The sequence below is a fragment of the Diceros bicornis genome, chromosome 12 (assembly GCF_020826845.1).
Source record: "Diceros bicornis minor isolate mBicDic1 chromosome 12, mDicBic1.mat.cur, whole genome shotgun sequence".
NCBI classification, from domain to species: Eukaryota; Metazoa; Chordata; class Mammalia; order Perissodactyla; family Rhinocerotidae; genus Diceros; species Diceros bicornis.
Window position 1 is genome coordinate 56,034,952 of NC_080751.1, and position 23,641 is coordinate 56,058,592.

General features: G+C 54.6%; 1 protein-coding gene across 1 annotated transcript in view; it reads right to left on the reverse strand.

Annotated features, from left to right (window-relative positions):
- Window positions 1-699: 699 nt before the first annotated feature.
- Window positions 700-23,641, reverse strand: part of KCNK3 (potassium two pore domain channel subfamily K member 3) — a 38,689-nt gene continuing 15,747 nt past the window's right edge. Inside the window, exon 2 of the mRNA XM_058551619.1 lies at window positions 700-3,951. Coding sequence (XP_058407602.1) covers window positions 3,017-3,951 — 935 coding nt within the window. The 3' untranslated portion in view covers window positions 700-3,016. The remainder of the gene's footprint in view (window positions 3,952-23,641) is intronic.

A 23,641-nucleotide genomic window follows, 5' to 3' on the forward strand; every position in this document is an offset into this window, starting at 1 on the left:
AAGCCTCTGGCTAGCTGACTCTGGGGGCTGGCACAAGCTGGGCAGGGTGCACCTGCTCCCTGGGTTTGTCCTGGGCTCCAGGGCCCCATCCCAGGCCGAGTTGTCCCTCCACAGCCAGAGGAAAATGTACCCTGAAGAAAGGTGTTCGTGATGTGTCTCTCTTTGAAAGAGACATTTTTGTGTCAATTAGGCCACTGAGTCGGGGATCCCCTGCTGGAGAAGAAGGGCATCCCCACTCCTGGCTGAGAGGGAGGTGTCACTGTCAGCTGGGGTGTGTCCAGTTGGATTTTGCAGGCTGTGTGAGGAAGGTGAGCACTGGATTAGGAATCCTCAGTTCTGTTTCTAATCCTGGGTCTGCCACTCACTGCTGTGTGACTTAGGGTAAGTGACTTGCCCCCTCTGGGCCTCGGTTTACTCATGTACAAGGGGAGGATTGGACCAGGTGATTTCTTTTCTAGAGTTCTATCTTGTTCTTATAGTCAGTCCAGGATGATATTAAGAAAATCTGGGTCTTGGAGGAAATCACAAAAGAGAAGTGAGTGTTACCACCAGGCTTCTCCCTAAGGCCCCCAAAGCAGAGTCTAGTCAGCCCGAGGTGCATGAGCTAGGCATGTCTGTAGACCACAGCGGGCGGAAGGCCGCTCCCTGGCAGTGCCAAGGGTATACAACGACAGAGACAGCTGAGTCTGAGCCTGGTCTCCATAGACAGCATTTATTAGGCGCCATTCTCAGTGTGAAGACAGATAGGCAGGAGAGACTGAAGGGGGCCTGTAGCAGCTGCAGCCTTTGGGGTCCAGGGGCTGCCCGGGGTGAGGATGTGGGCGTGGGGGCATGTCACCCACACGTATTGCATATTCTGTGGCAGTGTGCCCAGGCATAAGGCATTGGGGAAGCAGAAAGGCTGCCTGCAGTGGGAGGGAGTGAGGGGGAAGAACACTGGCCTTCTAGTTCCCTAGGAAAGACCCAGCCGGAGACTGAGCAGTCTGTCACGCTCTGCCAAGGGCCATTCGGCCTCCTTCCCCACCAGCTCCCTGCGACTTTGGTTGTGGCTCCCTCGTGACTGACAGGACAAGACCCCTCGAGGGCAGGGTCAAACACAGGACAGAGGCAGCCAGCACAGCCCCTCACCCCAACATAAACCCAGAGGGCACCCCTGGGTCCTGGGCCCTGCTCTCCTTGGCACATGGGCAGCCAGCTCCTCCACAGTGAGACAGGACTCACACACAGGCCAGGCCAGACTTCTTCCCTCACAAGGGTTCCCAGAGGCCAGAGCCTATAGCTGGGGTAGGGCTGAGGCTGATCACCCTGTGGGCCCCCCACTCCAGCTTCCCTGAACGCCAGGGCTGGCCTTGCTCAGCAGTGTTAAGGAGCTGACATGGGAACAGCATGGTGAGGGAGGAAAGGCCCCTCACCCACCCCTCGATGCTATCCTGAGTTACCGTACCAGCTCCAGCTGTGGGTCCCCACAGTCGGGGCTTCTTGGTTGCAGGTGGAGCAGGCAATGGGCACACCAGGTCCAAGCCCCCAACCTGGGAGGGGTGTTCCTTGCTGCAGTCTTAGCTTGTCTCTAGCTACTTGGAACACCGGCACCCACACTGGCTGTGGGGCCAAGGATAATATCCCAGTAGGATATGCCTGCCAGCTCTCTAGGCCGCTCTGCTCCATTCCCAAACTTCTAGAGCCCAGCTCCTGGTCTTTTCTCCAAGGCTGCTTCGGTCTAAGGATGTCCCTGTCTGTAAGCAGGCAGTCCGGAGACTGAGGGGTCCTACCCTGTCTCAGGGGCTCATTCAGACCCTGCCTCACAGCTGAGCGGAGGAGATGCTGAGCCCAGCACTGGCTCAGTCCTGGGCTCTGGTTCTGGTTCTCCCCAGTTGTTCAAAGATGCCATGCTGTGCCAGCAGGAGCTCTGCTTTTAGGAGCGGGCAGAGGAGTTGGAAGGAAAGAGCACCGAGGCTAGGAATGGGCAGCCTGGGTTCTTGTTCCCCTCCGCCTTTGCCATCTGTGTCACCTTGGGCAAGTCACTTCACCTGTCTGGGTCTCAGTGTCATCTGTAAAATGGGGATGAGAACTCCTGCCCTGGTGACCTAACTGGAGTGTTGTGAGAACCAAACGAATGAGTAGTCAGTCACGACAGAGTTTTTAGAGGCCAGAACTCATTCTGCAGATTGAGGAGCTGGTCATTATCAGCAGTGGCCGGGGATGGCAAGTATGAAGTTTTCTGTTGGATTCAAGGGCAGTGTCTGGAAGGCTGGACGCCCCCTGCCCCCTGTGAGAATGTGGCTGGGGGGCAGTAAGCTCTCACCTGCCAGCGGGTCCATCCTGCAGACTGGAGGCTTGGCCTCCCTCCCATCCTCTGCACCTCCTGCAGCAGGCCTGCCCTGGCTTCTGCCTGCCTGCCCTCTGGGGACTAGCTCTGGGGACTGCTGGGTTTCCACTTTCTCCATAACTGCAAAGCCATGCAAAACAACACAAAAGGTAGTGGGAGGTTGGGAGACACCGCTGGGGATGAGGAAGGGGAGTGGACTGAGTGGAGGTGACCTGGACAAAGACACCCTGGCTTTTGGAGCCAAGGCACGGTGGGAGACCTGGCAAGACAGAGGTATAAATAGAGATGCAAACGTACACGGAACACGAAGTCCCCTCCGGATGGAGGAGGGGGGGCGGGTCTGGGTACCAGCATGGCCTCTGAGGACTGGGGAGCTCCTTAGATTTCCAAAGAAATGGGAGGCTCCCAGTTTCTGCCTTCCCTCCCTCCGACCCCTCCCCCAAGTTTCACATTTCTCGGAATTTGCAGGGCGCAGATAGGGGCTCCAGGGGTCCTCAGAGCCCAGGCTCCTGCTGGCTGGTGCGAGCAGGCACAGTCGGAGATGGGGGCTGGGGGAGGGTGGTGAGGGGTGTCGGGGGGAGCCTCACGGGGCCGAAGGCGGCTGGGGTGGCTCCCTTGCCGACCCCTGCTGCTCCTCCAGGCAGCAGCCCCCCGCCCGCGCTCCCACGTGCTCCAGGCCCCGCGGGGCTTTCATACGGAGCTCCTGCGCTTCATGAGGCCGCGGAAGGTGGACAGGCTGTGCAGGCCCGTGGACACCGAGCTGATGGCGGAGCGCGGCGCCCCGCTGCAGAGGCAGCGGTGCGAGGGCGTGTCGCTGTAGCGGCCGCCCCCTCCCGGTGACGAGTGGCTCTGCTCGACGCACGTGTCGGACGTGGAGAGGTCCCGCGGGATGATCATGGGGATGGAGTACTGCAGCTTCTCGCGGCTCTTGTACCAGAGGCACGAGCACATGGACTGGAAGTGCAGCACCTCGGCGTAGACGTTGCGGAAGCCGCCGCCGCCCGCAGCCGCCGTGGACGAGGCGGTGTCCGTGGTGTGCGCGCTGCCGCCCGCGCCACTCCCGCCGCCGCCGCCGCCGCCGCCGCCGCAAGCGCCCACCGCCTGCCCATTGCGCGTGAGCAGCGCGCGGTGCTCGGCGTCGCGCTTCTCATCCTCGGCGTTCATGGTCATGAAGCGCAGCACCACGAGGTTGAGGAAGGCGCCGATGACCGTGAGGCCCGTGAGGATGTAGACGAAGCTGAAGGCCACGTACTGCGGCTGCGTCTGCAGCGCCTGGTCCTTCTGCAGCGCCACGTAGTCGCCGAAGCCGATGGTGGTGAGCGTGATGAAGCAGTAGTAGTAGGCCTGGAAGAAAGTCCAGTGCTCGTAGTAGGAGAAGGCGGCGGCGCCGATGCACAGCGTGCTGATGCACGAGAAAAAGCCGATGAGCACCATGTTGGCCATGGACACGTCGGCGCGCCGCATGCCCAGCCCCCTCTTGGCGCGGTGCAGCAGGTACTTCACGAAGGTGTTGATGCGCTCACCCAGGCTCTGGAACATGACGAGCGTGAGTGGGATGCCCAGCAGCGCGTAGAACATGCAGAACACCTTGCCGCCATCCGTGCTGGGCGCTGCGTGGCCGTAGCCTGGGGGAAAGCGGGGGAAGAGGAGAGAAAGCACACGCTATGGGGCTGCCCTTCCAGAAACCCTGCCCCCTTCCCCCTTCTCTCCCCTCCGCCTCCCCCACCTTGCAGAGTCTGGCCTCTGTCCTAGCCGAGAAGACAACACACGGTTACAGGCACATCCTTGTCCCCAGGCACTGTGCTAGTTCCTTGCTGATGCCTTCCCATATACTCTTGTGACAGCTCCATAGGGTCAGTAGGAAGGAAAGAGGAAACAGGGAGGGTTAAGTGACTTTTCCAAGGTCATGCTGTTTGAGAACAGAGCAGCCTGCATTTGAGTCTGGCTTCAAAGACGTGACGGTGTTCTATACCCAGAGAAGGATCTGGCCCGTGGTGCTGTTGAACACTTTGTCCAGAAGCAGAGGGATAATGTGAAGGGTACTGGCAAGTAAGTCGGGAGACCCGGGTTCTTTGCCTGTGGGCTTTGGACCTGTTCCTCGTCCTCTCTCAGCCTATTTCCTTGACTATAACGGGTGGAGGTCGGACTGAATGAGTTCTGAGATCTTCCTGTGATTCAGTGTGGAGGGAGGGGATCTGAGGCATGGATGGCTCCTTAATGACTTTCCTGCTGCCAGCCAAAGCCTGTGGCGGGTTGGCAATGGGGGCTTTCCAGTCTCCATGAGGCAGCTGGCCCACCAGGGTCAGAGAGGGAGAAAGGAGACAGTGCCCCTGCAACCCCCAAGTTGGATGAATTAGTGTTCCAGGGTCCTCATCAGTCCCCAGTCCGGGGCCGGGGGTCATCCTCTGTGCCTCGCCCCAAAGTAGGGTCTGTCCTCATGGGGAGGTGGCATTGCCCTTGTCAAAGCAGGAGCCCTAGGTGTCCTTCCAGGTGTTACTATCACCAGCCAGACAACCCCAACCCCGTCACACCCCAACCCCTACCCTGCCCTCACGAAGCCAGGAGCCAGGCAGAGGTAAATCCTCCCTCTGAGCCAACCATCAAATGGCCTTAAGTCAAGAGTTCTGCCTGGAGACCTGGAAGGGAAGGGAACCTGGATGGGAATTCAGAAGCTCTAGGCACAAGTTCTGGCCCTGTCACTAGTGGCTGTGTGACCTTGGGCAAATTACTCCCCCCCTCTGAGCATATTTCCTTATTTGCAAAATAAGGTCTACTGGTCCTGGCCCTGCTTCCTTTACTGAGCTAAGATATTTATTACTTTTATTAATAGGATTATTATAATAAAATAGTGCTGGCAGTCTTTCCAATTTTTCCTCCTTTCTAAGCTTTATCAAAACTTAACCAAATGCTTCTTCCATGCAGCCGTCCTGGATTCCTCATTGCTGGAAGTGATCTCTGCTTTAAGTGGCACTGAGAATGTTCAGCTTTGAACTCCAAGGCCAATATTACCACCACCCCCTGCTCTGTCCTCCAGGGTTCCCAACTACATATGCACAGCTAAACACTAGCGTGGGGTGGTGGGATGGGCACTGCTGGACCTTGTTCCTCTCCAGCTTCCCCCTCCACATTGCCAGCCGTGCCCCTGGGGTATGCCCAGACTACGTCTGATGAGTGAATGGCAGGGCAGGATACCGTGTGCTTTGGTGTCTGAGCTGAAATCAAATCCTGACTCTGCCATGGACTATGTGTATTTTTTTTAAACCTCTCTGAGCCTTAGTTTCCACATCTATAAAATGGGGCTAATAAGTAGCACCTGCTTCATAGGGCTTTTGGGGAGAAATCAGTGAGATAATGTGTACAATGCACTTAGCCTAGGGCCTGGTACATATCACATGCTCCGTAACGGCTCACTACGATGAATAATGAATGAAATGCCAGGTTTCCCTCACATTTCCAAGAGAGCACCTGGGCTGGGGGGCGGCTCAGTTCCAGTAAAGCTGGAATCTCCATCAGCCGACTGCCATTTGAATCTTGAAGCTCAGGGAGGTGTGGGGACAGGTGCTTAGGGTGTGTGAGGCTGTGGGCTGCCCTCAGAATGGGCTCCTCTGGCCCCCACCACGGCATCTAGCTGGTGACTGTGTCACCCTTTGCCAGGGGCCTGGACAGCTGAGTTGTTGAGCCGCTGTGCTGCGCCTGTCCGAGCCCTAGCAGGGTGAGAACAGATTGTGCCCGCCAGCTTGGCCACGGCAGCCAGACCACAACTCACCTCGACAGCTGGGCAGGCCCCAAGCCAGAGCTGCTTCTCATCCTGTCCTTCCCTGTCTCCCAGGCCGGCACCGCACGGGGTGTGGGGGAGGGCATGGCACTGTGGATGGGGCTGGACAGGGACTGGGTAGCGTGGGCCCAGCCCCAGCTTGACCACGTGCTGGCTGTGTGACCTTGGGCAAATCCCTTCCCCTCTCTGGACCTCTCTGGCCTTGTCTGCATTCTGAGGGGTTGAGCTAGAGCTGTTAATCTCTGCCCTGGCAGCCGGCCAGAGCTGCTGTCAGGAGTGAAGGAGAGACTGGATGTGAGAGTACTTCGGAACCTGTGGAGTTGGTGACAGAAGCAGTGGTGATGGGATCTCACAGGCGAAAGTCACCCGCCTGAGAGGGCAGTCCTGGGGGTGGGGGCAATCTCTGTGGGGTCAGGCAGCCACATCCCACCATCAGGGAGGAGGATCCCCATTACCCCCACCGCCACCTCGCCCCGTGTTTGTACCTAGGTTGTGACTTCTGACCCACCATCCTTTAGGAAAACCCAGTGCCCACAGCCTGGCAGCCTCACTGCCCACAAAGCCCTCAGCTTCAGGGAGCCCTCCCCAACCTGCATACAGCCTACGTCCCAGCAGGCAGGCCGGCCACCTTCTTCCCCCAGTGCATTCCTCACACTGTCCTCTCCCGGCCCCTGCCTGCCCAGATCTCGAGGGTCCTCTGCTTTCTCTGTCTCCCAGCCAGAAGGGACAGCTCCTGGCCTTGCCCGCCTCCTGCGGAATTTAGCCATTTTCAAAGCAAGTGGCACATCCAGGCTCAACCAAAGGCTTGTATCAGGCCAGAGCCTCATGCCCCACCACAGCCACAGTCCTGTCTGGGCTGGACACGCCTCAGCCCTGGGGTCAGGTGCCCCTCAGGGCCCACCCTCACTTCCTACCACAGGCTGAGGCTTAAGGTCTTGTCCTTGAGATACCTTTTTAACTTTAATCCTCAAAAACTTCAGACAAGGTCATTACTATGGCTGTCTCCATTTTATAGTGGGAGTCATGAAGGCTGGAGAGGCCTCGTGAGTTGGCCAAGGCCACGAGGACTTTCTAACTCGTCACTCATTCCGGTGCTTCAGAGCCAACTTATGACCCAGGAAGGGTGACCAGGATGGGAAACTGAGGCCCCGAGAAGAGAGGGTTCTACTTGAAGGCTCATCCTCAGGCACTGCCCTGAGCTGGCCATGGCAGAAGTGGCAACAGGAGTGCAATGCCCAGGGAATTGGATGCTGCTCCAACTATCCGGCCCGGGGTCAGCATGCCCCCACCCTATGCCTGTTCTATTGTCACTGGGTGAAAGGGCAAGGGAGCTGCGAGGACCTGCTGACGTGGGTGCCCAGATTGGAGGGGCGCCAGCGGGGGTGGAGCCACTCCCAAGGGGCCCTGGAACTTCTGGGAAGTAATTGGGAGTTTGGCAAGGCCTGTCTGCCTGCCAGCAGGCCCGCTGCCGGCCTGTTCCTTGCCCACGTCAGGCTTGGGTTTACGAGGGAGAGAGGGGTGAGTCTCTGGGTGAGGGACTCCGTCTGTCCCTGTGTGTCAGTGAACACACAAAGGCTTTGTTCTGGAGCTGATTCTCTGAGGACGTTCCCTCAAGTGCCTGATGGACTGACTGGCCAGAACTCATGCCGTGAGACTCTAGCCACTGCCTCTCAGAGCCCTGACTGGAGCTGGCCCTGCTCCCTCCTCTCACAGCCACCCTTCCTGAGTCTATCACAGACTTAAAGGTTCTCAGAGCCAGAAGGGCCCTCAGCAATCATATGGCCCAGTCTTTATATTGTACAGATGAGGAAATGGAGGCCTGAGAGGGAAAGTGACCTGCTCAAGGTCACACAGCTAGTGAATGGCAGAGCCAGAACTATAGCCCAGGATACTCAGCTGCAAACCCAGTGCTCTGTCCTCTGCCCTTTGGCTCAGTATGACCAAGACTGACCTGTTCGTTCAACCAGGGGCCAGCAGCCCCTGCTTGTGAGCAGTTCAGCTAAGAGATGGCCTTGGAACTTGGCTAGAGGCATAGAATTCAGCTGAGGAAGCCAGGTAGCTGGACATAAAAATTAATTATGTGGCTGGACATAATATTAATTAGGAATATTTTGGAGCAGCAGGAAAAACGATGGGAATCCCCAGCCTCAATTCTTCTGTTTTCCTCTTGGCATCACCAGGGAGCTCAGAAACCAGCTGAAGCTCTGTCTTCCAGGGAGATGCAGAGGGTTGGGGATCTGGCCCTCCCACCTACTGGACTTTCTCTCCCTGTGGCCTATTTCCATCTAGTCAAAGCACAACTAACCCGTCTGAGCCCTTGGTAATGGCCTTGGCTGGACTGGGCTCAGCTGCCTGGTCCCCACTGACCTGACATGCCCACCAGCCTGAGTGCCTGACCTCCTACCCCTGGCCTAGCTGGCCGCAAAGCCGGAATGCTAGCCACCGCCTGGGGTGGAGGAGAGAGCATGAGGGCAGGAGGCAGGAGACCTGGGGTCTGATCTGGCCCCAACTGTAACCAACTTTGTGCCTTGGGCGAGTCCTCGTCCCTCTCTGGGCCTCAGTTTTCCTCGTCTGTGGCGTGGGCAGATAGGGCAAGATAAAAGGTTCCCATCTTTTTTCCCTGCTATGGATGCCTTTTATTACTTTTTCTGTCCACTCACCCATTCATAGAGTCTCAATTTTGAAAGATTTTATTTATGAAGTGTAATGTGTTGATCAGTGCAGTGTAGCTGCTGTATAGAACAGGCACCGAATAGATAATTGTGAAAGAAACAATTAATTATTTTCCCTTCAGAATTAATTAAGAACACATCTGCCAATCAGAACTTCTGATTCTGTGGGACTGAATTAAGTTATTATTATGCTTTTGAAAAACTGAAAATAGATATTTCTGTTTTCTGCAGGGGATCTCTGCAGTTCAGTGGTGTAGATGAGACCACAGCCTCTGGAGCCAAATGGCTTTCAACTTTGGCCAAGTTACTTAATCCTCTAAGTGCCTCAGTTGCCTCAACTGTAAAATGGGAAAAATGATGTACTTACCTCACAGAGTTGCTGTGGGGGTTTGATGAGTTAGTAGACTTAAAATGCTAGGACACTGGGATCAATAAATATTAATTATTAGTATGACTATTTGGGGGAACATCAAGATTAGATGGTCTTTAAAGTTCCTTTCAGCATCAACATTCTGTGATCAGTGTTTCCCAAAGTTAATTTCCTGGAATACCAATTCCATAGACTGTTAATAACTGTTGGATAAGAAAAGAGTTGCTTGGTTAAATTAAGTTGGAGGAATGCTGAATTTAACAGGTTTGTTGTCATTTGATTTAAGTGTAGGCTTTCTCAAAGCCATACACGTGTTTATGCGGAAGGTCAGTCAAAGCTGGGAGAATGTGCTAAGTCTTCCCACTCAGTTGACCTTCAAACACTTCTTTCACAGTGCGTATTGCTGGACAAGTGTTCCTTGGATCACGGTTTGGGAAATACTCCTCTGTAGCATCAAGAACTCTAAGGTCTTTCTTCCAGGTCTCTGACTTTGAGATTCTCTGATGTCCCATATCTGGGTGGCCCAGCCCTTCTGTAGATTACAAACACGTGACCCTTGGCAATGCCTGGCTGCAACCTGTTTCCCTGGTTCCCTGCAGACCTAGTTATCTAATGTAAATACAGCACTGGCAAGGCTAATGTTTGCCCTGAGGGAAGATGGATGAGTGACCTGTGGCCTGAGGCGCCTGAAGGCTGTAAACTCTAGGCCAAGCTAAGCTGATGGGAAGGGGGACATGGGGAAGGGGCCTGACCTTGGGGCACTGCCTGGGCCTGGTGGGGCAGCCAGAGAGGAGGGAGGGCACCAGGGAGACAGAGGCAGCTCCAGAGGGCTGGCTGCAAGACACAGGTGCCCCCAGTGGGGGCCAGGCTCTCCCTAGGCCTGCAGAGGGTGGTTGAGCCTGAGCCTGAGGTCCCCCTCAGAAAGGCCCACCCAGGACTCTGCCTCCTCAGGGGCCTGAGGTACAGACAGGGACTCGCCCCTTTGGTCTGGAGATGGCAGCAGTGTGGAGCCAGGAAGTGGGACTGGAGGCTCCACAGAAGCCTAATTGGTGTGTTAAAGGAGATGAGGCAGAAGGAAACTGGCAGTGAGTGCCCAGGCCCTCAGGAGGGAGGGAGGAGGCTGCCGGCTAGGTGGAGATGGGGAGGAGAGCGCAGGCCTTCTCCTCCATCCTTTAGGATCCAGCTCAGACACCACCTTTTCCAAGAACCTTCTGGGATCCTTCCCAGAGCGGGAGGGCCCTCTCCCTCTGCCTCTCTCAAATGCCCTGCACTTGTGCTCTCCCGCCTGCAGAGGAGTTCTTTAGGGTTCTGAGCTCCTGGAAGGCCATCAGTGTCCAGCACAAGGCCTGGGGGAGCAGCTGCTCAGAAAATGCTTTCAGCCCAGACAGCCCTGAAGTCTGGGATGTGGACAAGAGAAACCTCCCCGAGACACCCAGCAGGCAGAGGGGAGGCAGCCTTGGCAGGAGGGCCTTCAGTGAAATCTCACCTCCTGCCCTCTCTGTGGCCCCCAGGCCCCTGCAAAAGGAGGTCAGCTTCAGGGCCCCGGAAGGAATGCCCCCTGCCCCGGGCCTGGCCAAGGCCGAGCTAGGCCTGGGAAACCACCGGGGCCTCACAGACCTGGGTTGGGGGAGGGACCAGTGCAGAACTGGATCTGGAGTTTGTTCCCCTCCAGGCCAGAGCTCCCGGGAAGGACAGCTGGGAGCACAGCCCCCTCCGTCTGCCCTGCCCCTTTCCAAGGCCTCTTCCCATCTTCCCTGCTCCTCTTTCAGCTCTTCTACCCACTCATCATCAGCAGGTTCTCTCCCTACCCTGCTTTCCTCCCAGACTTTCCGCAGACAGGCCCACTGTGCTCTCCTCTCTCCCCTTTAGCTCTCTCCCATCCACAGGTCCCCTTATGACTCCGATGCAGGGTCCTCTGGTGTAGGACGGCCCCTACCACTCCCAACCCCCAGCCTCCCCAGGCCCACGTGGGATTAGGGGGAGCTGAGGGGGAGGGTGCTGGTGTCATGGAAAATCCCTGCGGCAGCCAAGGTCAGTGTTTGCAGACACAGCCTGGCCTGGAGCCAGGCCTGCCTCCCTGGCCAGCTCCCTCTGGCCTATCCTGGAGGCCGGCTTTGCACAGAGGCCCTCAGGGGCACCCCAGGGCTGCTCTGGGTGCTTGGGGCCAGGGGCTGCAGGGGCAATCTGTCCTGGAGTTTGGGGGACTATGTATTTCAACTCGCTCATTTTATAGATGGGTAAACTGAGGCCCAGAGAGTAGCAGGGAACAACCCTAGGTCATAGCAAGTCAGTGACAGAGCCAGGACTGACCCAGGGCCCTCTGTCCCAGCTCAGTCCTCGCTGCAGAAGGGAGCATCCTAAAGTCTGCTCTGGTAGGCCAGGGAATGTGAAGGTTGTCCTAAACTTCCATTAAATCAAGGGCTAGCTTGAGGTTGGGCCAAACTTGAGGTTGGTGATGGAGCCAAGGTAAGTAGACCCAGATGATCAAACCATGGTCCTTGACCTCAAAACACTTTCCATCTGAAAGTGAATCAGGTGAAACATCTCAGTGGAAGCACTTTGAAAACTTCAATGCCCCGTACAAAGAAGAGGTTATTTTTACACAAATCATTAAAATGCATGGCAATAATGGGAAATGTTTTAGGAAGATTTTAAGACAGGGGCTGGAGGAGAGCTAGATAGAGGTAGAGAACTTCCCTTAGGGTATCAGGAAGGGCTTCACAGAGGAGGTGGCTTTTGCCCTGAGCTCTGAAGGATGGATGGGATTCCATCAGAGGGGAGTGGCTGAAGCAAAGACACAATGCTAGGAAGACGTGGCATGTTAACGGCAAAGAAAATAGATCTGTCTGAGGCTGGTGGGCATTCTCACAAAGAGGGGGCAGGGGCCACCGACAGACTTTCTCAGGAAGGCAACTTCATGATATGCATCAAAAACCTTAGAAATGTGTCTCCCCAGTGACCCTGCGGTGCCACTTCTAGGAATCTCTGCTGGGAAAAGAACCAGAGATTGGAACAAAGATTTATGAACAAGGATGTTTATAGCAGCATTTTCATTGTGAAAAATTGTAAACAGTCCAAATGCTCACCAATAAGGTTTGGTTAAACATATGAAGGTATATTTATGGTGGAATCTTGTGCAGCCATTAAAGTGCTGTTCTTGAGGAGTCTCTTAATTACGTAGAAAACCACGATAGACTGTTAAATAAAAATGGTGGGCTACAACACGTTGTGTATACTGGGATCCCACACTAAGTGTGCAAATATAAAAAACATATCTATACACACACGCACATAGAAAGAGAAGCTGGAAGGAGATACACTAAAAAGCTCATAAAGTTTGTCTTTGAATCATGAGCTCATGATTAATTTTAATTTACTTTTGTATATTCTGTATTTCCTACAAAAGTCTATTACTTTTATAAGTAGAAAGCGGTGAGTATTATAAACCTAACAACAACAAAAATTCTGGTTTTCTTGGAGCAGGAAGTTCACTTGAGTAGTGAAGGTTGGTCAGGTGGGAGAAGGCTGAAATGTGAAGAGCTTTGAGGGGGCGGTGCAGGAATTCAGGTCTTAACTTGAAGGCAATGGGGAGCCATTGACAGCTCCTGAGCAGGGGAGGGACTTGCCAAAGAGGTATTGAGAGGGATTTTCCTGGTATCCCTGAGTGTGAGGGGTGGCAGTGAGAGAGGGCAGGCGGGAGGATTCATTAGGAGGCCTCTGCATGGTCCCATTGTCAAGTGCTCAGGCCAAAACTAGGTTCAGGAGGAGAGAGGGGAGAGGAGAGGGAGGGGAGGGAGGAGGAGGGGATGGAGGAAAAAGGAGATCCATAGTGTGTGAGAAGCTCTTGCATTTGTGGGTTGAAACTGCAAGCTCATGAAGGCAGGAGCAGATTTTTGTCTCTTTTATTACTACGATATTCGCCACACCTAGAAGAGTGCTTGGCATGAAACTGGCATGTAATAAATCTCTGTTGCATGAGTGAATTAAGGAAGGGAGCCGTCGAAGATGAGGGTTGAACAGGGAGGAGAAAAGGAGGATGGACAGAGCGGGAGGCCCAGAGCAGGCAGTGTCATACAACAGGGCAGCAACTCCAGGTGTCCTGGGAAGGGCACTGATCTGAGGCCTGTGGGGTCTCTTCTAGGCCAGCCCTGTACCATGTAGCCATGGCCCAGGCCCGTGGCCTGTCTGTGTCCTTATGACTAGCTGGACAAGGCGTCTGTGAGCTCTTAACTTCTAACAGATTGGATTTGGTGGGGTTTTAATTAAATGAATCCACCAGGGACAGCCTGGCATTGGGAAAGGAATTCCACAGCACAATTTAAAGTGGACTTGGCCATCTCAGCAGATGGCTGGAGACGCCAGTCCTTCTGCGTGTGCTTCTTGACAGGCTGTGTCTATAGCTCTGGCATCTGGCTGGCCTGAGTCCTACGCTTACACTCTCTGGCTCATTCCGTTTTGTCCATGGAGGAGAAGCAGGCACATGTTGGCATCTCCCCATCAGACTCCCCCAAAAGGGGCTGAACTGCTCCCAACAGGAAGCCTTGTTGGGTCATAGGGGCAACAGTGGCCTGCCCAGGTGTTCCCTGTTGGCTGCACATTGTGTCCTGGAGTTGAGCCTGTCCAGAGCCTGGCTGCCTAAATCTCACTGTTCAGGCAGCATTACAGGGGGCCGGGTGGGACCCAGAGGGGCAAAGTAGTGGAGTTAATGAGCACCAACCGGGAGCTGGAGGCCTGGCTCCCATCCCAGCTCTGCCAATACCCTGCTATAGGACAGGAGTTGGCAAACTTTTTTCTGCAAAGGGCCAGATAGTACATAATTTAGGTTTCACAGTCCATATGGTCTCTTGCAACTACTCAGCTCTGCCATTGTATCAAGAAAGCAGCCAGAGACAATATGCAAATGAACGTGCGTGACTGTGTTCCAATAAAACTTTATTTATAAAAACAAGTGGTAGGCCAAATTCAGCCCGTCGACCCCAGTTTGCTGAGCCTGCTGTAGGGCCTTTGTTAAGGAATGTCAGCTCCCTGAGCCTCAGTTTTCTTATGTTTCAAACGGGAAGTTAGATTAGAAGGTTATTTCTTCTCTGACAAGTTATATTTTAGGATTTAATAAATTCCTAGGTCCTCCTGTTCCATGTAGCATGCACAGGCCTGGAGGAGAGGGGTGAGTTTTGAGCAGAGTCTGGAGCCCAAACCTGCATGTGGAATTGATATCCACAGCTCTTTGGAAGGCCGCGGCTGCATTTCCATATTTCTGGACACTGCTCATGCTCTTTTTTCTTCCTGATGGGTTTCTACTCCTCCATCAAAGCTCATCTCAAAAGTCACCCCCTCTGTGAAGGCTTCCCTGATGCCACCTACCTAAACAAATCAGCGCTCCTGTTCATCGCTCACCATGCCTCAAACATTCATCCATTCCACCAGCAGATGTTTTTGAGTCCTTAATATGTGCAGTGCTCTGAGTTCTAGAATAATAATAACAATTCCTGTGTTTCACTTGTGCAGGGCTGTGTTATTTACAAAGCAATTTCTATACGTTCTATTCTTTGAGTTTACACAGCAATCTTGTAGATGAGGTGTTATTATTATTATTCCTACTTTACAGATGTGGAAACTGAGGCTCAGAGAGATAAAGTATTTCATCTCAGGCCATAAATGCTAGAACCATACTTGAAATTCAAAGGCAGTTCTCTCTCCATTGTCCCTGGCTGCTCCAGCACTCTTCCACAAGGATGGAAGTCAGAAGACCTGGGGTCTGGTTCTAGCTGTGCCACTGTGTGATCACAGGCAAGACCCTGCCCTTCCCTGGGCCTGGAGTTCCTCCTCTGGGAAATGAAGAGGCAAGAGGAGATGTTCTTGAGGACCTGCAACATTCTAGGATTCTGGGCCTTCAGAGGGGCCATGTTCTCTCCCTGACAAACAGTGGAGAAAGCAGTAGTTTCAGTGGGACTGTTGGGTGCCCAAAGCAATGGTGCTGAGCCTTTGGGTGCACATTAGACCCACAGTTGCTGGGGCCCGCGTGTCTTTGCAGAGCTGTCCAGCTGGCACTGAGCAGATGCTGTGGATGGGGTAAGAAGCCTTGGGCTGTCCTGTGGGGGAGGGCTGGAGCTGGTCTGGCCTGGTCAGCACTGCTCTGGGTAACATCCCCCTAGCTGAAGCGGAGGGGCCGCCAGAGTCGACTCTTCAGAGACAAAAAGTTGTGTGCCCCCACCCCACCCCTATACTGCCTCCCAGCACGCGAGGCCACATGGAGTCAGGGAGCAGATGGCTGCGTGTCCCTGCCTGGGTCTCCGAGGGCCAAGAGAGGCCAGAGCATTCAGGAAGACTTGTTGGTCCCCAGGTTCTCCCTACTGACTGCTGAGCCCTCAGAGGCCCCAACCCCAACCCCATCTAGCCCTGGAGACCTGTCTCCTGGGGCTTTGAGTCTTGGCTTCTCTAGCTGCTTTTTTCTTCCTTCTTCCTCCTTCCTTTTTCCTTCTCATCTCCTCTTCCTCCTCCTCCCTCTCATCTTAGTTTGTCCTCTCAGTCTCCCTCTGGACTCTCAGGACAGGGGTGGTGTCTTGTACTTCTCAGTGGCTCAGTGCCTGGCACACAGCAGCTAATAGTAATGGGAGTGGTGGTGGTGGTGGCGGTGGCAGTAGTAAATAATAGTAATAATAGTAGTAGGTAATAAAGCTCATGTTCATTGAGCATTTGTGTGCTAGGCACTGTACTAAGCACTGTACACACATTATTTCATTTAATCTTCACAAAAACTTTATGAGATAGGTATTATCTCCATTTTACAGATGAGAAAATTGAGGCAAAGGAAGTTTCCGTAACTCATTCAAGACCACACAGCGAGGGAGTGGCTGAGTCAGGGTACAAATTCAAGCCTGTTGCCTTGTACAGCCTAACCAGGGTTAGTTGATGGGATGCTGCATTCTGGAAGGCAGGTGCCCTGCCTGGTTTTCCAGCTGAGGAGGCTGAGCCAAGTGGCTAGGTGACTTGAACAAGGCCGCACAGGTACATGGCAGAGCCAGGCCTTCCTAGGCGGAGTCTTGCTGTCTTTCTTCTACATCTCAGTGGCCTCCAGGGCCTCTGGACTGGGCTCATGGCTCAGGGTCCATGGCCCATTGGAGTGGACTTGAATTGCTCTTCCTCACATTGTTCTGGGAAAGTCGTGGCATGTAAAGGGCAGCTGGGCAGTTCGTTCCCTGTCTGTCAAAGCAGGTGCTCTCTCCAGCTCCGGTTCTTCCTCCTTCCCATCCAGGCCCTCTCCCAAGAGGCTGGGCTGAGAGTGCACTGGGTCTCCATAGAAGACGCCCTCCACTGGCCTGAGCTGGATTGCAGGAGGCAGTGGGGGAGCTGAGAGCCAGCCCTAGAAGAGGGGCATGTGGCACTTGGGGAGGCTAAGTGGGCAGCAGAGGCCTGGGGAGGCTGCAGCACTGGGCTGGTCTCAAGAATATCAGCTGGAAAATCAGTGAGGCAAAAATGGCTTCATTCCTTCTTAGCTTGTCTGAATTAATTAACTGAGCAAACGTTTCTTAAGCACCTACTACTTTAAGCCAGATGCTGGGAGAGGATGCAGAGACAAGCATGGGTCAGTCTCGCCCTCTGGGAACAGGGACAAGCAGTGAGCAGGTGAGACAAGACTGTCCCTCAAGTAAAGACTTGCCCGGGATGTGCTGGGTCTGTGCCAGAGGGGCCATTCCATGACGGGGGGACTGTGGGCACCCAGAAACCAGAAGCGAGTCAGAAGGCACAGCAATCTTGCCAATGCTCCTGTGGCTGGGAGCATGACATGTTCTGTTCCCGATGACCTCCGAAGGCATCCCTGGACACCTGGAAGCATTGTTCAGGAGGGGTGTGAACACCTGGCTGGTGCATAGAGCTACTTGGCCCTGGTTGTCACTAGAAATTGGATCAAGGTCACTGTCTGAGACCATACTCTCTCTTTTCCCCCTTCCTTCTTCTTCTTCTTTTTTGTTTTTTTATCATTTACTATTTTTTTAAGTAAACTTTTCATTTAGAACAATTTTAGATTTACGGAATTATTGTGAAGACCTTTATTCCTTTTTAAAACACTCACCACCTCCTCCGTGTTGATGGCTGTTGATTGCTGGCTGCTGTGTTCCCGCCCCACAGCCCACTGCCTTCTCCCAAGAAGCCTTCCTTCTGCTCTAGCCCTGCGAGCATCCCTTTCTGTCAGCTCTCCACACAGCATCCATCTCTGCCACTCCCTTGGCCTCTCTTGGCAGATGCTGCCCGGTATATTTACCCATCTCCTTATGCACAGTGATGCCTCCGTGAGCAAAGCTACTTTTAGTCAAGTCTGCCTGCACAGAACGGGGGAATGGGGGCCGACTGGCCCCAGATGGTGCTGGACACTGGACAAGGCTTTTGAGAGGCGGTCAGGGCCCAGCCCTGGTCCCCTGGGTGGGGACTCACCTCTTGGCCTCCCCTCTGCCGTGGCAGGTGGGAACAGGGAAAGGATGGAGTGTAAGAGGAAGGAAGGGGAGAGGAAGGGAGGCATTCACAGGTCAGAATAGAGCCTGTGCTTTCTCTGCTCTTAGTGTCTCTATTAATAATGGCGACAGTATCAGGTAACCCAGATGCTCTTACTTTAATTATCTCTGATCCTCACCATGACCTTCAAGGTAGACATTATTAGCTCCATTTTGATGAGAAAACTGAGGCTCAGGAGGCTAAAGACTACTTGCCCAAGGGCATATGGATAAAAATTGGCAAAGCTAGGGTTCAACCTAGATCTTTTGGCCTTCAAAGTCCAGGCGCTTTCAGGTGTCCCCAGGACCGTCCACTTTGTTAATAGAGCATGGAAAACCTGTTGAGCAGGCCATCATCCTGAGACGCCTCAGGGCAGAAACAATCCCCTAACCCCCTCAGGGCAAGATCTGGGTCTTAAGGTCTTGGTGCTCTGCATACAGTGGGTGTTCAAACTCTGTGAGGAGGGAGATATTGTCCCTTCAAAGACCCTCTCTTCTGAGCCCCTCCCCTGCTTTCTGCCAGGCTGATGGGCCCGGAGGTTGAATGGCCAGTCCTTTCGGTCCTCCCCCTGGAGGTCTCTTCAGAGATTCCTGGGGTGCTTCAGTATGGCCCTGAGCCAGACAGAGCACAAGATGAGGAGAGGGAGGCTGGAGGACAGGAGGACAGGGCCTGGGGGAGGCCATCTGTGTGGACATGTCTGGGGTGCCTGCACTCTTCCTGCCTCTTTGAAGCTGTCCTTCCTGTAACAACTCCAGTCAAGGATGCGCCTAGGCAGTCCCTTTGCACCATGTGACCCTGGCCTAGGCCACAGCGGATTGGACCAATGATGAACACCTGATCCAAGAGGACCCAGGCTATTGGCTGGGCTGAGCCAATCAGGTTGTTTCTCCCAGGGACTGTGATGAGGGGCTGAGGGACCGGTCAGCTTCAGGGAGCTGAGCTGCAGGGTTACAAAGAGTCAGGTCCTAGCTGGGACCAGGGTGAGCCAAAGTCACATGCAAGTCAGAGTTACAGGAGAAAAGAAGCCAGAGTGACAGGGAACAGCAGAGACAGGGATGGTGTGGTTGAGAGAGAGGGAGGGAGAGGCCTGGGCCTTCACACTGGCTAAGTGGTGCTGTTTCCTCTCAAAAGTCCCCTTTTACTGGCTCAAAGGGACACTGTGCCCTGGCTAAGCTCTAGCTGCTCGAGATGGAGGGGCCAGGCTCCCAAGTACTGCATCCCAGGTGTGCCCGGCAAGGTAAGTAGCACAGCACAAGGGGTTTCAGGAGATCCACGTGGGCACAGCACTCTACAGTGTTTAGGAGCATTCCCATTCATCCTAACAGCAGCCCCGTGAGGCTCATTGGGCAGAGGTGGTCTCCATTCAACAGGTGGGGACAGTGAAGCCAGGAAAGGTTGGCGTCTCACCCAAGGTTCAGTTCCAGAGCTGGACCTGGGACCCAGGCCTCCTGCTTCTCCCACAACCCACACTGCCTCTCTGACCCCTCTCTTACCAGGTAGCTGGGTGACCTTGGGGTTAGAAGTACAGTGTGTAAAGTGCCTAGTACAGGGCCTGGTGCGTGGAGTGTCTCAGGACCTAGGATCTGTTATTAACATTATCCTTTTTTAGCACACCTCCGAGCTGCCGCTCACCACTCAGAAGCCCTCCTTAGTTCCCCAAATGCACACAGTGCAGTCTGAGGGTTTCCTGGTCTAGCACGTAGGTTGTCCATCCACAACCTGACCCACCCCTGCCTGGCCTGCTCTTTCCTGACCCCCAACACCTCCTGTCCCCTCTGTTCCAAGGGTTCCCTGCACCTGTTCCATGCCTCCCCTCTGAGCACTCCTTCAGGTTGTGGTGGCTGCCTGGAGCTCCCTCCCTCATCTCTTCTGCCCTCCAAGGAAGGATGGCTCCAGGGCTGCCTCCTCTGGCACACCTTCCCCTGTCCCCCAGCTGGAAAAATGGTGCCTTCTTCTGTCCTCGCCACCCTCTGCCAGGGATTAGGCTTTGCATGGAGGTGGGTCCCTCTCTCACTGGCCCACCTTGCCCAGTGTCCACGGCGGATTCCCATTGGATGCACGAAGCCCGTCTTGATGGTTGGGTTGGGTTTGGTGGGGAGGCTTTGGAGCAAGTGTGGCCCCTGTGGGTCATGTCTCCATCACCTGCTTCCCCGCTTTCCTGTCTGGTCACAGCTAGTGGCCCAGACAGCCCTGGGCTGGCAGGGAATTTGGGAGCAGATGCCAGGAGATGTGAAGGAGGCTTTTCTTAGGTTCAGCGCCCTCCCTAGGGCTCAGGAGCTCAGATGGTGTAGGTTGGCATAGTGCCCAGGTGGAGAGGGACTCCAAGCAACAGGGACTTCAGCCTGGAGGCAGCTGCCAGGACCTTCTCTCCCTCTCAGCCAGCCTGCAGTTGTGGTGTCCCCACCCCCATCACTCACACATGCATGCGTGCACACGTACACACACAACACTCACTCCAACACTCCACATGTCCCCTACATCCAGGGCAGAGAGTGCAAGAACCAGATGGGCTACGGGGTGGACGCACCCAGGGAAGCAACAAAGTCTGCACCTCAGTAAAGGGAGACGGAGCTCCCCAAAGGACCTGGCCTCTGAGCCCTGCTGTTCCTTCAAATTCCAGGCTGTTAGGGATCTAAAGAAGTCACCAAATCCGGCCCCTCCCCCATGCAGCCCAATGGGGGATGAGAGAGACTCTTCTCAGAGGCTAAGATTCCACCACTCTCCATGGAAACACACTTCACTCAACCCTACGTCCTGTCGGAAATGCTCCTTCGGCGGAATGAAATGACCGAGGCTCAGGCCATTCCCTGTCAGCCAGTCCTCAGTGGAGATAGCAAGCAGCTATCCCCATCTTTGGGGACACTGCCCTTCACACAGAGACATGGAGGCAGACGCTCATCCCCTAGCCTGCCTCCTGCTGCTTGACTCACCCTGGGCTTGCCACCTCTCTTCTGACCTCTGATTTCCCAGCCTTTTCAATTGTCTTTGCCGCTCCACCCACGTTCCAAGCTCTCCATCCACACCACTGTTCACAGCCCAAGATCGGTGAGTCCGGCTGGCCAGGGCATAATACAGGAGTGACGTCGTGGCTCCTGTGGCCATAGAGGCTGCCTATTTATGCATTAGTGTCCTGAACTTGCTTTTTATGGTGCCAAGAGCTCCAAGCTGGGCAGTGTCCCCAGGACCCAGGCCATCTCCCTGGGACTCAGCTCTCTCCAGCTACTGCCTACAGTTCTGCTGTGCCTCCCCTGCCCCGCCCCCCAACCCTAATGTGGAATCTGGGCAAGCTGACTTTCTCTGCACTTGACTTTATTTAAATGATTAAGAGCCTCTGTCACTGCTCCCTCCTCCCCAGTTCAAAACAATACTAGACGACCTTTATATAGTGCTTACTACATGCCACACTGCTTTAAGCCAGCTAATGTATGTTCTTTTTTAATCCTCAAATAGCCCTGTTTGGTAGGTGCTGTTATTATCCCCATTAAATTCCTATTATCCTATATTAAAGGTATAGGAACTGAGCCACAGGTTAAGTGACTTGCTCAAGGTCATACAGCAAGTACATGATAGAGCGAGGCCTCCCCATACCGCTTCTCTGACTCGCTTTGTGGGGGGTGCTCCCTTCCCCCTTCTCCCATTTTGGAGGAGGTGGGGCTCTCTTCCCAAGCCTGACTCCCTAACCACACTCGCTGGGGCTGGGCTTTTCCTTTTGGCTTTGCTCCTCCCCTTTCGAGGGTATTTTCAAACTGTCTTCTGCTAGCTTCTCACTCTTGGCCTCAAGTCTTTAAAAAAAGGAAGAGAGGGAGATGGAGGGTGGGCAGGCCCACCATGACCTTTCCTTGGTCTTACTTCCCCTGAGGGTTCAGACTTATTGCTTCCCTCCTCACCCGTCAGGCTGCCCCCACTTCACCCACTAAGACTGCTCTCGCCAAGACATCATGAATTTCCTGAGTACCAGACCCAATGTCCTGTGGGCAGGGCTGCCCTAGCTACATGGCACTCTAGGACAAATTAGAAAAAAATGGGCCCCTCTGGGTGGATGCGGCCCCTAGGAGTATATAGCTCGGTGAGCAGGCTGGACTTCTGCCCTACAAGCCCCTCAGCTGGATTCTTTTGGACAGTGCACAGCCTGGACAGTCACACATGGTGGTCTGGAACGTTGGCATCCTCATTTTCCTTCATATTCTGGCCACACTCAGCCCTGATGGCCAGTCCTTCTCTGACTTCTCTCTGGACACTCCGCTCTCCTGTTTCTCACTGATCCTGCTGCCTCTGCTTCCTTTTCCTACACCCCGATTGTAATAGCGGACCATGGCTCTGCCTGGGCTGCTCTGATGCTGGCCCCAGGAGAAGCTACCAAGGCCTTGCCTCCAGCTCTGCTCCACGCTGTGTCTCCACCCATCACCTGGCTGAAGCACGACACAAAGCCTGGCTTGGCCACCTGAACGTGGTTTCCCCACGTTGGCTCTCTGTACTGCCCGATTCCTATTATTGTCCTCATTCCTCAGTCAGCCAGGCTGAACATCTTGCCTTTTCCTCCTTTTCTTCCCCCTGCCTAGTCCTAGCTGTTCCTCCTTTCCTAGTCTTGCCCTTTCTTTCTGTTCCTTCAGCCACCACCATAGTCTCAGCCCTTACCCTTTCCAGGCTGGACTTGGGCAGCAGTTCCTAACTGTCATCCCCCAGCATCCCCCAACCCTTCCAGTCCCCTCTCCCCTGTCTTCCCACACCTACTTCCAGATTACACTCCACTCTGCACATGTCACTCCTCTGCTCAAAAACCTTCCATGACTCCCCAGTGCCTACAGGGAAAGAAGCCCAAACTCTCAACCTGCCTTTCAATGTCCTCTACCATGTGTCATACCTCACCAGCCTTAGCTATTGCTTCGTACCCACGGAAAGGGTTTTGGAGCTAACTGGGCAGTGCTTCTCCATAGCTAACCTTTCTGGAAGGCTGCCAGGGAGGAGGTGGATGGGGGGAAGTGCTGGGCTCTGCCCTTGCCCCCCATCCCAAGTCGAAGCCTCTTAATGGCCACCAGCAGCCTGACAGTTGCCCTTCACCTGGGGCAGCCTGGATTCGAGTTCAGCCAGACTGAAAATGTGGAAGGCAGGTCTCCTGGCAGGAGGGTAAGGGATGAAGGGAACAGAGGAGTCTCTCAGACTGGGAGTCACTCACACGGGGAGAAAGGCGTGGCTTGGAGGGTTTAGTGGGACAGTGGGGACAGCATATTCTATGGGATGCCAATCCCAATATGCTTTTATGTTTGTGCAGCATTTTATTTTATCGCTCACTTTCGAGTATTTGGCAGTCGTTGAGGAAGGTATCACTAGCACTCACCCCACTGAGAAATGAGGGAGCTGAGGCTCGGGCAGGAGAGGTGACGTAGTCAAGGTCAGGTAATACGTGCGTCAGAGGCAGGACCAAGATGTGGGGGTTTCCCAGGGGTCTCCCGCTGCCGGCCCACCTGCTTGCTCCAGGCTGGACCCAGGCTTTCGGAGCAGGAGGAACCTCCATTGTCATCCAGTGAGAGGCTGGTTGACTCTGGCACTCCGTGGGGGGCCCTGGAGGAGGGGCCACATCTTGCCCTGGCCCAAATTGGCACGGCACCTGGAAAGGACAGCCAGCCAGCCACATGCTTGGTGTTACTTTAAAAATAAACCAGGAAGAACGAGGCTGAAAAATAACCCCAGGGATGTGTGGGGAGCTAATCACTACTGCAGCCCCCTGTCAGGGCTTCGGGGAGTGCAGCTGGGCTGGTGGTGTCTGTGTGTTGGGTCCCTTCTGTTTGTCTCTTCTAGTTGGGAACTGGGTGCCAAGCTCTCCCACTGCAGCCAGGGGCAGACGGGGCCTCGGAATCCAAAGGCAGGAGCTGGAGGAGGCTCTGGACATCCTGAGCTGCCTTCCTCATCTTGACCAGTAGGGGAGGCGGCGGCGGGGGGGGGGGGGGGGGAGCACCCAGGCCGGGCACAGAACTCCAGGCCCTACCTCCTGCCAGGCCTTCTCTCTACTCTAC